At 35.9% G+C, this 15,892-nt stretch overlaps 1 protein-coding gene and 1 long non-coding RNA gene across 2 annotated transcripts; both read left to right on the top strand.

Annotated features, from left to right (window-relative positions):
- The first annotated feature begins 32 nt into the window (after positions 1–32).
- LOC141847100 (uncharacterized) lies at positions 33–2,041 on the top strand. The gene is made up of 2 exons (XR_012603394.1): positions 33–115; positions 1,712–2,041. It is a non-coding gene; the product is annotated as an uncharacterized LOC141847100 (long non-coding RNA).
- Positions 2,042–9,810: 7,769 nt separating this feature from the next.
- On the top strand, positions 9,811–11,454 carry LOC141847738 (silicon efflux transporter LSI2-like). The gene is made up of 3 exons (XM_074735812.1): positions 9,811–10,824; positions 10,914–11,103; positions 11,189–11,454. Exons 1-3 carry the CDS (start codon positions 9,811–9,813, stop codon positions 11,452–11,454), a joined length of 1,470 nt encoding a protein of 489 aa, XP_074591913.1.
- The last annotated feature ends 4,438 nt before the right edge of the window (positions 11,455–15,892 follow it).

The following is a 15,892-nucleotide window of genomic DNA, read 5'->3' as shown; positions in this document are numbered from 1 at the left end:
TATATTAATTTGCACAGTGATTAGGAATTTTCAGGATCATTTTTTGACTGCCTTCTCCCTGAGAACATTCGGGCCACAGCAGTTGGACAATTACCAGTTCATCCAGCTTATTCTGGTGAGTTTGAAATCTTCTACTTTTTTTACTCATTAAATGGTTCAAGATCATATGACCAGTCTAATAGTTGGATTATATATATATATATAACTAGCTTGTCTGTGTCACCCACTAGTTATTCAGAGGGAAGATAAGGTTCAGACAGAGCACCACCTCGCTTGATAACCCCATGGACGTTGTCGTTGTTACTGCTCAAGCATCCTGTTGCAGCTGTAGCTCAGTCCGAGCACTATCAGCCCCAGCAAGGTAGTGACCAAGAAGAACAGCCTTGTAGCTTGACCAGCTTTATTGAGGTAGAAGTGGAGGAGATGGATTGAACAAAAAGCAAGACCGATCAGTCCTCATTCTTCATAATTAGCTATCTTTCGAAGTACATGGAGAAGAGATTATGCATACCTTTCTTCCTCTTCTCTACTCCTTACATGCAATTTCTTTTCCTTTCTCTCTAAGTAAACAGATCCTTAAAAAAAGAAACTGAAGTTTCCGTTGGATAGGTTGGAAGAACATTTTAGCTTTTGATGTTTACATCCTAGACGTTATTGTTATGACTAAAGAGGAAAGAATAATTATCTAGATGGATTTGTATCAAAGGAATAAACAGCTGAATAGTAATATGTTTTATAGGAGTTGTTTTTTAGTCATTCTAGAATTTGTTGTGCAGTTTGTTATGCATTATGACTAGATAGATAATTATTCCTAGTAATATATCCAGACTAAGTACCCATCTGGAAGTGTATCCCTTCAAACAAATTGGGTTAGAATTTATAATTGTGTTTGTTTGAGGAACTGAGAATTCACAGCCCTGAGTAAATCTTAAGGTCATTTGCCATTCTGTCGCTTCTCATTCAATTTTTTTCTGTTACTCTGACTTCAAACTTTTCATTCTGCTACCCATTTATGTGGTACATCCTATATTCCTCGTTGCTGCCTCAATTATAGACTATCACTCTCATCTGTCTATTTCCAAGTCAACCTTGCCAAGTCATAGCATCACTTATAGCATGGGTTATTTCTAAACATCTTCCTTGGACATACTGTAGGTGAACTCAAGAAAGGGATTCTAGTGAGTTTTAGACTTTAGATTTTGTGACTTTTACATGATTCAAAATTGGATGTAATTTTATTTCAAACACAACTGATATTCCACCTTCATGTTTGATTATGCTTTTTTCTCAAGTATCGTTACTCTTGATAACCCATTAATTTTTTCATGAACAAATTTATCAAGAACTTTGGCACACTTCAAAAGTATTTTATTTTGTAGTAGTACTTTGAACAATCATGATTGTTTTGAGGACTTGTCAGGTTTTGCCCATCTTATGAAACATAAAGGAAGTTGAATTTGATGTTGAAAGCAACAAATATTATCAATTATTTAGAACATGGGATATGCAGTTTTTTCTACATTCTCTTAAACTAACACTGTTTTTCTGTCATTATGTAACGTGTTACTTTTAATTTTCTTATTGTACAGAAAGTTTGGAATTACTTCAGTAGCTACAATGTTTATTGTTAATATAACATACTAGAGAAGACTTTCTATCTAATGTGTCTTCTCCCATCTGGTCGAGTTATCATAATTCTTAAATATTGCAGAAGATGGATCAGATTCATATTCGTCAAAGGGAGAGGAAACTGATGAAGAAGAATCAAACCATCAGCTTCTAAAGAGATCCAACAATGATTTTGTGGATGCGAATGACCAGCATTTGAGACTTGCTAGAGAACTTATGTGACTTCTTGCCCTGCTTCGCAGTTCCCTTGTTGGTTCTGTTTCTTATGCAACCAAAAGGTTGAGATTTATGATGCTGATACTTATCTTCTTTTGCGACTTAACCTAGTGAGGTTTTTGTGTTGGGTGTTATATTGACAATTGTATTCTTTTCTAATGCATCTTACAGTGTGCCAACTAGTTTTAACAATAAATGTTTTAATTTAAATTTATAATAATTGCCTCTACAAAACATAAATATATATTTAACATAATAATTATTCATATACAAACAATTCAAATTTATAAAGTATTTAACATAATAAAAAGATTGATGTTGATATTTTTGTTTAAAAAACATAATCATGGGAAACTAACCTATTGTGCTAATAAACTGAGTTTCATATAAAAAAATAAATAAAATGGGCATTCCTTTGTTGATTTTAAAATTTAGGAATGACTTTCAATTTTTGTTAATAGCCATTTAATCTTTGTTATACCTAAATATGGTAGCACCTATTAAAATTTTAACAATAATAATAAATTTTAAAAATTATACAAATTTATTTAGAGAACCATACATATTAATAATCCCTTTATGTTGAAAATACTCTAAAGTTGACTAACCATATAGAAAATTAAAATCTAATTGATTATTACTTAAACATTATATGTTATATCTTGAAATAATTAAAAAGGTGTTAGTTACAAATTTTAAAATTTATTGAACTTTTATGCAAAAATATAAATACATGATCTTTAAAACCTACAACAAAACCCTAACCTCTCTGACAACAAAACCCTAAGGTACTCTCAAATTCCTCACGTCGCTGCCGTCGTCCTTACTCCTTGTCGTCATCGTCGTTGTCGTTGCACATCGTCGTCGTCGCAGCACATCGTCGCAGTCGTCGTACGTCATCACAGCACTGTCAAATTTAATTGAGGTGGAGTTTTTGCTTGAATTCTTTTGGATCATCTCCGTGCATGATTAACTATTTTTTTATTCTTATTCTTCCTTCCCGATAAAGCCGACTCTACCGGCAACCTTTAATATGTTGTTCTTCTGCAAAAGGTGGATCTGACACCTTAGCGGCCCCACACGGTCGGCCCCACGACCATCTGTGAGGAGGTAAATCGAGAAACTACAGTTGATCACGACACAGGAGGGTATTGTTTGGCTTCGCCAGGATTCGAACCCTTGCACTCTTCTGTAAGTCTGCTACGTCGTAATCAACTCAGCTATGTCCCGGGGGCTTTAATATGCTGTTCATTCCAAGAGTTTGTTGCCCGATCTTTCTTAATGAATTGGAGTATCCATAGTTGCTTTTTCTGAGTTAGTTTCCTTTATTGGCTGCACGTGTTGCTTCCTAACTAATGTATATAATAGGTAGGTGCCTTGGAGAGCACTTTGATCTTGGCACCATTCACCCCATGGGTAGAGTGAATGGCTTCATAGAAGCGCACTGCTTACATTACAAACTTTTGCCCCTTTTCTCATATTTTTCTTTTATATTAAGAAAATTGGAATTAGTGTATTTAGAATTAACTCATTCGTTTTCATTCCAGAATCAAATATATTCATTATTCATTAATTATTAATTTCTTTCCCCCTTACAAGCATATCCTCTTGCAAAAATCTATCTCCACATAGATAGGATAGTTTTTTTTTCTGCAGAACAAGTTTGATATATTGAACTGCCTTCCCATCATGATATAACAAAGTAGAACATTTACCGTATAAATTTATGCTTTACGAGTTTGATGTTGATTAAGTTTTAAAGTTTAAGCTGGAATAGAAAGCAGATTTAAATTCTTTATTGTAATTGTTAAATTTTATTGCGACCTTTAGGTTAATAATAATAAGTAAATAATGAGTTTATGTTATCTGTTAAAAATAATAAAGAGTATGTGTTTATTATTTTGCTTGATCTCCTTATGGGCTTGTCCCTTTTTATATTCGATTAGTTATTATTTTACTGATAAAACTTAAAAATGGATATCCGAACTTATTATGAGAAAATAAAGAATAGTTGAATCTCATAAATAAATTTATACACTTCTTATAACCGAAATAAGAAATAAAATCACACAAGAAAGAGTATGGTTAAATGTGTTGGATTGCAAGGGTGCAAACATAGTCCCACATCTAAAGTACATGGAAAAAGATCATGTGGTTAAAAGGATGGAAAATATCTCCATTGGTATGAGGCCTTTTGGGGAGAGCCCAAGAACAAAACCATGAGGGTTTAGGCCCAAAGTGGACAATATCATACCGTTGTGGAGATATTTTATTTTTCACCGATTTTAACAAGTGGTATCAGAGCGAGATCGCTCTTCACTGGACTAACCGCCGAATGAGTCATGATCCAGATCTAACTATGTGGTTTGAACCTTAAACAAAAGAAGTGGGTGCTCCCGTGTCTGAATCAAAAGGACCAAACACCAGGTGAGAAGTCCTAGTAGGTCGAGTGGACCGAGTGGCAAAAAGTCCTAGTTGCGACTAGGTGGGAAGTCCTAGTAGGTCGGATGGACCAAGGGGTAAAAAGTCCTAGTTTCGACTAGGTGGGAAGTCCTAGTAGGTCGGGTGGACCGAGGGACAAAAAGTCCTAGCTGCGGCTAGGTGGGAAGTCCTAGTAGGTCGGGTGGATCGAGGGGCAAAAAGTCTTGGTGGGTCGAGGATTCAGACATCAAAAATGACGTTGGGGGGGGGACCTGTGGTCCTTTGTTTAAAGGGGGATTGTTGGGTTGCAAGGGTGCAAACATAGTCCCACATCTAAAGTACATGGAAAAAGATCATGGGGTTAAAAGGATGGAAAGTATCTCCATTGGTATGAGGTCTTTTGGGGAGAGCCCAAAAACAAAGCCATGAGGGTTTAGGCCAAAAGTGGACAATATCATACCATTGTAGAGATATTTTGATTCCATCGGTTTTAACAAAATGCTCATAAGAAGTTATATAACTTCTCAACCAAAGTAATAACGAAGTGAATATAACTGTCGTGCCATAACACTTCAGTGCTATTAGTTATAAATGACATGAAATTAATTATATATAGAGAGAGTTTTTGCTCCATGGTTTTTAAAGAGCTTTCGAATTTTTCTGCGCATGCAGAAACTTCTACTAAATTGAGATAAAATTTTTCTCACAGGGTGGATTGCAAGTCGTTCACCCTATTCTTATGTGAGGCAATCACGGGATGGATTGCAGGTCATCTATCATATTTTCGTGTGATATATTTTCGGGTGGATTTTGAATTATTCACATGAGCTATGTATGTATAGATGCACATACTTATGATGCAATTCGTTATGGGTGGATTGCAGGTCGTTCACTTTGTTATACGATGCATCTCTTTCAAGTGGATTGCAGGTCGCTCACTTTGATATTTTTTATTCATACATGATGTGTTCATATTAAGTGGAATGCAGGTCATTCATCGTTACTTATACAACACATCCTTGTTGAGGATGTTATATGTGGTTCACCCACTCAACAGGCTATGCTGAGTGATAGATAAAATAAAACTATAATGGGTGTAATGTGAGAAAATGAGAAATTAAGGAGAACTGATGAATATAATTCATAAGACAATAAAAAATGAATGTTAAGGAATAATTGTAAATATGTGATATGTTTGTATGAGATGGAAGGCAGGTTGTTCACCTTTTCCTAAACGACACATTCTAGATGAGTAGATTGTATGTATATCCATTCAAGAAATCATATTGAGTGATAGAATAAAATAAGACAATAATGGGAACGGATGATATTAATAAGAAAAAAAGAAAGAAAAGATGAATGACATGGAAATTATAAAAGATACATGATGTTGTTGATCTTTTTATTAATATTTTCATGCACGTCTTTCGTATCTCCACTGTGCACTTTGTGCTCACTTTCCCTTTTCTTTGACTCCAGGTTAATTGTTGAGATATATGCATAATACTAAGGGAGTTATTCCAGAGGTATGCATATAGTCAGATTATTTAGTTTTACTATGTATTTTGCTCTGACATTGTTACAGTTCACGCGCGGCGATCTGATCAACTAATTTGAGACTAAATCTTCATAATTTTAGTTTTGAATTTTACTTAAAATGTCTTATTCTAATGTAGATATCTTTAAATCGTATAAACCTATGATTTTTTTAATGTATTTTCAATATGAAACTTTGATTGTAATTCTAATAATCAAATCTGTACATGAGCAATAACAACACTAATACAATTCTTACCCTAAGAACAAAACCAAAAATATACTATATCATAAGCAATACAAGGGTTGCATGCCATTAGATTCCTTCTCTAAGTTCAATGGCCATCTAATAGTTTAAAGCTCCTCACCCCCTTCTCCAAATTCATCTATGTGCTATACTCAATCTCTTCATCATGCTTTAATTGGAGGTACATTATCTATAGATTCTTCTACAATAGTGAAAACCTTTTTAATTAGGGCAATCCAAAGCAACATGTCATACCTTTTGCATTAAAGCATAATCCAAAAAAGGTCTCTTGATTGTAATAGGCTTGTTAAGCTTGAAAATGAAAAAGCCTCACTGAGCTTGGTGAAGCACTCTCCCACCTAAAGTCATTCCCATGATTAAAAGCATGCTATGGTTTGTTCTATCAATACAAAAGTTACATATTTCATCACATGGTGAGACAATTCCTCTATGTATACTCTAATGAAATAGTTCTTTTGAGATAAATAAAGTTTGAGGCAAATGCCAGGTAATTAGTTATATGACAAGAACTTCTTGATGTTCTTTCTTCATTTTTCTTATGTTCTAATCTTTGGCTTGCCTTCATGAGCTCTTTGATGCTTAAGATGTTTTCACCTACGTTTGTCGTTGGAAAACATCCTTGTAATCAAAGAGTCGCTCAATGCAGGTAAGCAAGTCTATGAATAGATTAGGATGAATCCTTCCTTCAAATTTAGCAATGTCCACTTTGAGATTTAAATCTCATTAGAAATGATTACTCCTCATAACTTGATTTCAAACATCATGGAAGGGGTTAACTTCAACATCTTCTACATTTTGATCTTGGTCCTTTGAAATTTGATTATGCGACAATGTATTTCTGTCACGTTCTGCGGGTGTAATTTCGCTCACCGGAAGGTACCTCACTCAATGACGGTATAATAAAAAAAAACTTAGCTAGAAACCATGCATATATATAACAAGATAGCTAAGAAATTTATCTAATTTATTTATTTATATTATTTTTCTATACAACGAAAATTGTATGGATCAACCAACAAATGAAATAAAACGTAAATATAACAAAATAAAAATCAAATCAAATCAGGAAATAATAGTCTGTGCTTATAAAATTGGAGGTCAAAGGAAGTAAATAGTAGCACAAATAGCTAAGTAGGTAATTAGAAAAGACTTTTCGTTGTCCAACATCTAATCAACTTTGAACTGTTGAAAACCTGTTGAAACTTTTCATCTCTAATTATATATGAGTTGCTGATGGAGTAAAAAGTCCTTTTGATAAAAGATGAAAATGGGACGCACCTTTGATGATTTAAAAAAAAATAAGATGCTCTTTTCACTTTTGCCCTTCTATTTCTAAACATAGGTGTAATGTTCTAATAAGTTTTTTATTTCAAAATTTGATTTTAAGTTTACAAACTTATAGTTCAGAATTTTATGATAAATTAAATTCTTTTTCTATTTTTTAGAAAAAATAAAAAACAATTAAAACTTCTTGAAACATACAAAAGAAATATGCCTTTTTAGCAGTTACATGAAACTAATGCATACACAGGGCCTTCATTCCATATATAATTCATTTTAAATGTTCCCATAAAACAGCGAAATCTTGTTTATATTTGCCATTTAATTAACAAAACAATTATATATTAAGATCCAATCGTCATAGGTTAAGTAATATGTCTTTGTTTGGCTCATCAAACATTGTCATGCATGCATGAATGAAATCATATTTTAAAGACTGAAGACTGTCATCTGTTGGTAAATACAATTTATATATTTATTTGTTTATCTATTTTTAAATAAAGGAAGGACAATTTGTCAAATCTTCCAAGTGTATGTTGATGCCTCGCCTTGTCCACTTTCTAACGTCAGTGACACTCCAAAATTTTTAATCTAAACAATTTCTTTAGCTCACTAGTTAGTGGGAAAAGTTCAATTATTTTTCCTAAATAATCTAAATTATTTTTAAGTTAGATATTTATCAAGTTTTGTTTTGTTGTATTGGAAATTGGAAAATTGAGATGATCATGTATATTGGAAAGATTCAATATCAAACTTAGATGAAGAAAATCATTGAGCAATTGGATAAATAATTTGAAGACATGTAAACCTTGTATTGACATGTGCAAATATAATTTTGGATTTTGTTTTTTATGTGAAAAATGTATTGATGTTGTGATTGCCTAAATAGAGGTTGACTACTTAGGGTTTGGTTATTGAAGTCTTATGAAGTTGTGAGGAACCCAAGTCTTGCTTGTCTAACAACTCAAATCTCAAACCTAATTATGATGGACCTACATGAAGCTGTAATCATAGTTTGTAGGATCATGATCCTATGCATGATCAATTTGGGATTAAGATTGGATCGTAGAATCGTACGATCCTACCAAAAACCCTTGAAAAATCATCTAAGACATGTGAGAATTGAATTGTTGACAAAATCACAGTTAGGGGCAAGCTTATTAAAGTCTCATTGGTGTGAGTCAAGTTTAGTGCCTTGAGGGTTTTATCTTTGATTTGTAGAAGCACACTCTTATTGCCTCTTATGAAGGTATGATCGATTTAATAGAATTTTTGAGGAGTGACACATTTTAATATGTGTTAGGCATAAAGTAAGAGAGGTCTCTGAGTTATGTTAAATATCATATATATTAACATTAATTATAGTTTGTTTATTTCTTTTACGTACTTTGCACATCCATATAATTTTGCTGATCCTTAATTTGTCACACACATGCACTTGTGAATTACTAATCCTTAATTTGAATCCACGTGCAAAAATTGGCAATAATCAAATGCTATCTATCCTATTTAATCCTATATAAATACAAAATTTTTTTATAGTGAGACATGTCTTGTGACTTATTCCTCAACAATATCATTTATATATATGTTAGATCACCTACTGCCATCCAATAATAAAAATATAATACGTACTAATTCTCAATATTACTATGACAAAACATATTTTATTAATATTATCTTAACACACTTAATATGATGATGGTAAAAATTAGGTTATAATTTAGCAGATACAATTCTTATATATATATATATATATATATATTTCTTTTTGCACTTTGTTTTTTTCTAACACCGCCACTGCAATAATACAGGCCATGACGCTGTGCCAAAAAGAAATGAAACAATTATTTATCTACAGCACAGAGATGTTTTGTGTGTGTATCAACAAAGTATTCCTCGTTTTCAGGCATGCATAATTGATCATATGTAGGACCAAAGAAATAATATTATACATAAATCTTGAGAGTGCCATCACTACCTACCTAAGGTAGTGCACAGTATGCTTGTCTATTCTGCTTGCATGGATTCTTTGCTTTATTTATTTATTGCCCTAGTCAACCAAAACACTATGGAGAGCAACCATTGGCGGAGTTCCGGATCATCTTATTTAAACCAAAGCCTTCGTGATCAACCAAATTAGGCTCCTACTATCTAAGATTTGCTTTCTTTTTTTTTCCTTTTAAAAGAAAGTTGATTTGCTAATAAAGTGAATGGAGTTGGATCTTGACTAGTTAGTTAATGTTCTTGTGCTTTTAGTTTATTTGCTATTTGTACGTAAGCTGCTGCATTAGAATAGCAGTAGCAGTTAGCCCTGGAAATTCTATAAATAGTTAGCAGTTCATGCCAACAATTCAAATCATCTTCTTTCCCGCGCTTTTTTCATAAGATCTTGATCTTTAGCTACTTATGTTCTCATTCTTCGATTCGATCTTCAACAACGTGACGGAAGAGGAAACATGGTGCTCGCTTCGGTCTCCACGGTGGTGCTGGGTTCGATCGCCTTCACCATATTCTGGATGCTGGCCGTGTTCCCGGCCGTCCCGTTCCTTCCCATCGGCCGCACCGCCGGGTCCCTCCTCGGCGGTATGCTCATGATCGTCTTCCAGGTGATCAGCCCCGACCAGGCCTACGCCTCCATCGACCTCCCGATTCTCGGCCTCCTCTTCGGCACCATGGTCGTCAGCATCTACCTGGAGCGCGCGCAGATGTTCAAGTACTTGGGCCGGCTGCTCTCCTGGAAGAGCAGGGGCGGCCGCGACCTCCTTTGCCGCGTCTGCCTCATCTCCGCCCTCGCCAGCGCCCTCTTCACCAACGACACCACCTGCATCGTCCTCACCGAGTTCGTCCTCAAGCTCGCTCGCCAGCACAGGCTCCCCGCCAAGCCCTTCCTCCTCGCCCTCGCCTCCAGCTCCAACATCGGCTCCAGCGCCACCCCCATCGGCAACCCGCAAAACCTGGTCATCGCCGTCCAAAGCAAAATCTCCTTCATCAAGTTCTTCGTCGGCGTCGTCCCCGCCATGCTCGTGGGCGTCGTCATCAACGTCGCCATCCTGCTCTGCATGTTCTGGAGCCAACTGTCGCCGCCGCCGGAGGGCGACGAGCCGGAGAAGCAATCAGAGACGGTGACCGAAATAGAGGTGGAAACCCACACCTTCTCGCCGGCGAGGATGTCACACCCTTCGCCTCTGCAGCAGATGCAGCCGTCGCCGCTGAGGACCCCAGCCGCCAACGACGTGGAGAGGAACATGCCGTGCCCCAACGCCGGCACCAAACGAGGCTGCTCCGACGTCTCCCACATCAAGATGTGCTTGACCAAGAAAGAACTCTTCTTGAAGAGCTTCGTCTACATCGTGACCGTGGGCATGCTGGCAGCTCTCCTCATGGGACTCAACATGTCATGGACTGCAATCTCTGCTGCCCTCATACTCGTGATCATCGACTTCAAAGACGCCGGTCCCTGTCTCGACAAGGCAAATTTATATATAACCATTCAAAACACACACGAATTCCAACTACTTCACGGCCTAATATTTAACGTGCATGCATGCCACTGTTTCAGGTCTCCTACTCCCTATTGGTCTTCTTCTGTGGGATGTTCATCACGGTGGACGGATTCAACAGAACAGGAATCCCAAGCGAGTTCTGGAACTTCATGGAGCCGTATTCGCGGATCAACCATGCGAGTGGCGTAGCAGTTCTCTCTATCGTCATCCTTCTTCTATCAAACTTGGCCTCCAACGTACCGACTGGTAGGTTAAGTACCTACTCTAACTCTAACTCTGCCTTGATGTACGTGGTACGTAGCATCAGCAGATTAACTTAATTTGGTGGCAGTGCTCCTGCTGGGGGCTCAGGTGGCCAGGTCGGCTGCCGCGGTGTCGCCTAGCTATGAAGCAAGAGCATGGCTGATACTCGCCTTCGTGAGCACCGTCGCCGGAAACTTGTCCCTCCTCGGCTCGGCGGCCAACCTAATTGTGTGCGAGCAGGCGCGGCGCTCGGAGACGCATGGCTACGACCTCACTTTCTGGGCTCATGTAGTCTTTGGGCTGCCGTCGACTCTCGTCGTCACTGCCGCCGGCCTCCCGCTGATCAAGGGTTAGGTGGAATTGTGTGCAGGTAAGCATCAAATGGTATACGTTGTTGGTTGAAGATGGACTGTAAGTTGTGTGCTTGTTGATTAAGGCTGCTGGTTGTCGACAGCTTTAATTAGTAAGTTTGTATTTAGTGAAAAACAATAAGGAATGACTCCTAAATTAAGTTGCCAAGTGCTTAATTTATATTAAAAATATCAACCGTCTTAATTGTGAAACCATGTATAATTAATCAAGAATGAACAAATAAGCTAAAAAATTAAGAATGTTCTGCTTTGAAGCTTTGAGTTGTGTAGGGTAATTCCCTTTTAGACCAAAAGTGAAGCCGAATAGGATAGCGATTATCCTGCGGGTAATACTATGATACCAACTGATGTTGGATAAACTAGCTAGTGATTATCCTAGAGATAGAAGATTGGAGAAAAATTGAGGGAGAACAAGTTTGAGAAATTGAAAAAAATGGCTAGAAAGTCGTGACGACGCCGACGCCGTTTCTAGGGTTTTTGCCAAAAGAAAAAATTTATTTAATCAACCAAAACTTTTTGTTCCATAAACATCAATTCATAAGATGTCTATATAAACTGAAACTCTAAGAAAGATTTCTAATAAAAAATTTTTTTTAACTAATTTGAAAAGAAAGATTTCTAATAAAAAGAAAATTTTTAACAAACTTAAAAAGAAAGATTCCTAATAAAAAGAAATTTTTTTAACAGACTCGAAATTCTAAAAATCCTAAACAGACTTCAATTATAAAATCTTAAGAAAAATTCTTAATAGACTCAATCCTAAAAATCCTAAACGAACTTAAATCCGAAAATATAAAAAATAAAACTTTTCAAACTAATCTAAATACCAAAACTCTAAAAATTGTTTAAAATAAAAATTATCAAAATTAATAATAAAAATCTTTGAATCCTCCTGCATCAGTCGTCCCAGGTTGAAAGAACTCATCCTTGAGTTTAAAATAGTATTAGATAGTCGTCTAGGAGGAAGTTCCTTTGACATCAATTCGACGGAATCCGTCGTCATCATCTCCACTGTCATCGTATTTGCTACTTGTTGCAACTTCCAGATAGGCGAAGCGGCCTGCTCCTTGATCACTGCAACGACCTACGACCACAACCTCGAACTCCGCATATGGTGACACATAACGAGCACCGCCACTATACATATAGTCATAGCACTCATCACTGTCATTGTCATCGCCACCTTATCCATGATCACTAGAGTCAGGCCTAGCGGATCTGACAAGCTGCTACCCACATTCCAAGTAACACAACGATCGAGGCTTGAAGCTCCATCTTCCAAGATCCTTCCGTAGGATGACAAAAAAGAAATTGGAGCAGCTACAGTAATTGAAGTTGGCAAATTACTTGACATGAAGTTTGAGAAAAAGGATTGGCAAGACATATATACTGAAGAGGGGGATATTATTAAAGAGTTAGCTGGCTTCTCTTGTTTTCCTTCGTCCACGAGAATGCCTTTATTGGTGCAGGGAACACAGATGATCGAACCTTAGTTTTGAGAATGATAGTACTAATCTTGACCGTTGATCATAGATAGAATTTTATCTTGATCGTTGATCTTTGATAAAAGATAAATATTATCCTTTAAAAAATAAACGTTTATCAAAGTTTGAATCATCCTTGATTAAGGATAATCTCTATCCTTAATTTGATCGATGATTAAAAGCTAGAGATTTTGACTTGATCAAAGTCAACAGAGTTGATATTTTTTAGAAGCATCGTTTGGGTGATTTCTGGCCAACCAGAGTTAGGCTCACCCGAATCCGACTCTGGCCATTTGCCCCTCAAACATCCTTCCTCCCGGCTTCTTGATCCTTGGACGCCGCGCACGTCCTTCTCGCTTCACCAGTGCACTCTTCCACAACTTTTGCATCCCTCGGATACACCGAGTCCGTCGGCTCACTCCCTGTGCCATCCTTCTCGACCCCTGCATTGATCTTCCGCTCGACTTCCTCTACTCCTAAGCTCCTACACACTTAGACAGAGGGATCAGACAACAACAAGACCTAATCTAATTTGGTTGATCATATCAAAATCAACCGGGGCACCAACAATCTCTCCGTTTTTTATGTGCATCAACCCAAGTTCAGTTAGGATTAAAAAAATAAAAATAATAAATAAATATTATAATAGATAAGTAAAAATAAATATATTTGTAAAAAAATATTGCAATTAAGAACCATAACCTCCCTGAACTTAAGACTACTCTCCCCATTTGATCACAACAAAAACGAGGTAACAAAAAACTAGAGAAAGAAAAAAAATATAAAACTTTTTTGAGCATTAAATAAGTTAAGTGCAGATCACAGAAATTTAATTTTAAAAAAATAAATTTTGTAAGTATTTTTAAAATTAAAAATATAAATTTTACTTAAAAATTCATAGAAAATAATTTATCTGTTAAATAATTTTGAAAATTTATGTGCAGGTGGAAGATAAATATTGACTTTGTATAAAAAATTTCAAATACAAAACTATTCTCAGCATTTGAAAATAAATCAAATACTTTTTGAGTTAAAAATTAAAGATGTATTTTTTAAAAGTCAAAAATTATGTCAAAAAAATCATAAAAAGTTTTCTTGTGGTCAACTAATGACGTGTAGATTTGAAAAATTCGGATCTGGCAGAAACTATTTTCTATCAATTTTTAGAATTAAAATTAAAATTTTAAATAAAAATTAATGAAAATTCGAAAATCACCCAAAACATTCTCACAAATTTACAGTATGTAGATAACATATTTGTACATCGAGGAAAAATATATACTGAATTTTTCTCAAACAGAATTTGATCGAACTAAATTTTATAAAATTAAGAATGAAAAATAACAAAAAAATGTTATTCAAAAAAATATATAATCGTAGAAAATTAATTTAAAAATGATTTATGAACCCAAAATAAGTTCCTATCTACCAGGTTAGCTAGAAATTTTGGAAGGACATAATTCTTGGGTACTTTTCTAATTTAGCCCTTATAATTTTTAATATACTAATTTACACCTTCAGGAAAAGTATTCTTTTTCATACGTAAATATGCAATGTCAATTTCTAATTTTTCAATTTGATTTCTTAAATTTTTATTTTCTATTTTTTGTTTGTCAAATAAATCAGATAAACATACAGTGGCTAATTTCTCTTTCAATTTAGAGTTTTTTTCTTTTACTTTGCACATAGATTTCAACATGGATTTTATAATTGAATAAATTTTATCAAGTGGAAGTAGGCATACCTCACTTACCGAATCATTTTTGAAGTTAGAGACTCTCCCTTCGTCGTTGCTTTCTTCCGAAGTGCTTTCTTCATCTTTATCGTAGTGACTTGCCATTAGCGCAAGTCCAGCGTATTCTTGCACTTCCGATTCGTTGAAGGATGTGTCGTCCTAGGTTTCAACACATTTTTCTTCTTCGATTGGTTCTTTAGCTTGGGACACTAGTTTTTTAGGTGACCTTCCTCATTGCAGTTGTAGCACCGAACTGTTCGTTTCTTCTTTCTCTGCACTCTGTTAAAATGGTTAGCTTTAATAAATTTAGATAAATTTCTTACCGTTAGCGTCGTTTCTTCATCATCCATTGAACATTCTTCATTGAGTTGGATCTTCCTCATATTCAATACGACGTTGTCCGTTTTCCTGTTCTTTTCTACACATTGAGATTCGTGAAGTTCTAGTGTAGAAAATAATTGCTCTAACGTACTTACTTCTAAATCTTTTGAAATATAGTACGCATCGATTATCGAGATCCATTTCGGGGTTCTCGAGAACACGTTTAGAGCGTACCCTTGAACATCGTAATTTGTCACCTTTTCTCTGAGATTTTCGAGGCTTGTGATTAACTCTTTTACTTTGGCGTGCAATTTGGCAACTGATTCTCTGTTTTCCATCTGGAGGTTGGTCAGTTGGCTTTGAAGGATATCTCATCGCGTCAATTTTGCCTCCGAGGTGCCTTTGTGCAGTTCCAGGAACTTTTCTCAAAGTTCCTTCACCAAGTCGTACTTCCCGATCCGGTTGACATCTTATTCGAGGAGGACGGTTAACAGATGAAATTTTGCTTTACAGTTTGCAATGGCGTCCGCTTGCTCCTTCTTTGGTCTAGAAATCAGGTTCTTTGATTTTGCCTTCGTTATCTTCCAGAGCTAAAAAATCATTTTTCATTGTTAGTAACAGTTCATAATCTGTAGAAAAAAATACTTTCATCTTCCTTTTCCATGCTGCGGAACTCCCCATCAAACTTCAACGGGTAGATCACTGGTCCAACAATTTTCTTAGAATCTGCTGCCCAGTTGGTGGTTAGTCCTTCTGCGGTGTCCCGGATCTGATACCACTTGTTGGATCGATGTGGACCGGCAAGAGGGGGTGAATTATCCTTGTAAATAAAATTGGATTTCTTACACAACTTTACAAGGATAAATGTTAGTTTCAACAAT

Source organism: Curcuma longa, chromosome 16, assembly GCF_044706935.1.
Source record: "Curcuma longa cultivar G26 ecotype Majalengka, Jawa Barat chromosome 16, ITB_CL_G26_1.1, whole genome shotgun sequence".
Lineage (NCBI taxonomy): Eukaryota > Viridiplantae > Streptophyta > Magnoliopsida > Zingiberales > Zingiberaceae > Curcuma > Curcuma longa.
This window is presented reverse-complemented; position numbering and strand designations above follow the sequence as displayed.

What these genes read in the sequence shown, in the direction of transcription:
- LOC141847738 (XM_074735812.1), top strand. Translation starts at nt 9,811, where the DNA reads ATGGTGCTCGCTTCGGTCTCCACGGTGGTGCTGGGTTCGATCGCCTTC. An exon ending in CCGGTCCCTGTCTCGACAAG is followed by an intron (nt 10,825 to 10,913) that starts GCAAATTTATAT and finishes CCACTGTTTCAG; the next exon opens with GTCTCCTACTCCCTATTGGT. An exon ending in GGCCTCCAACGTACCGACTG is followed by an intron (nt 11,104 to 11,188) that starts GTAGGTTAAGTA and finishes ATTTGGTGGCAG; the next exon opens with TGCTCCTGCTGGGGGCTCAG.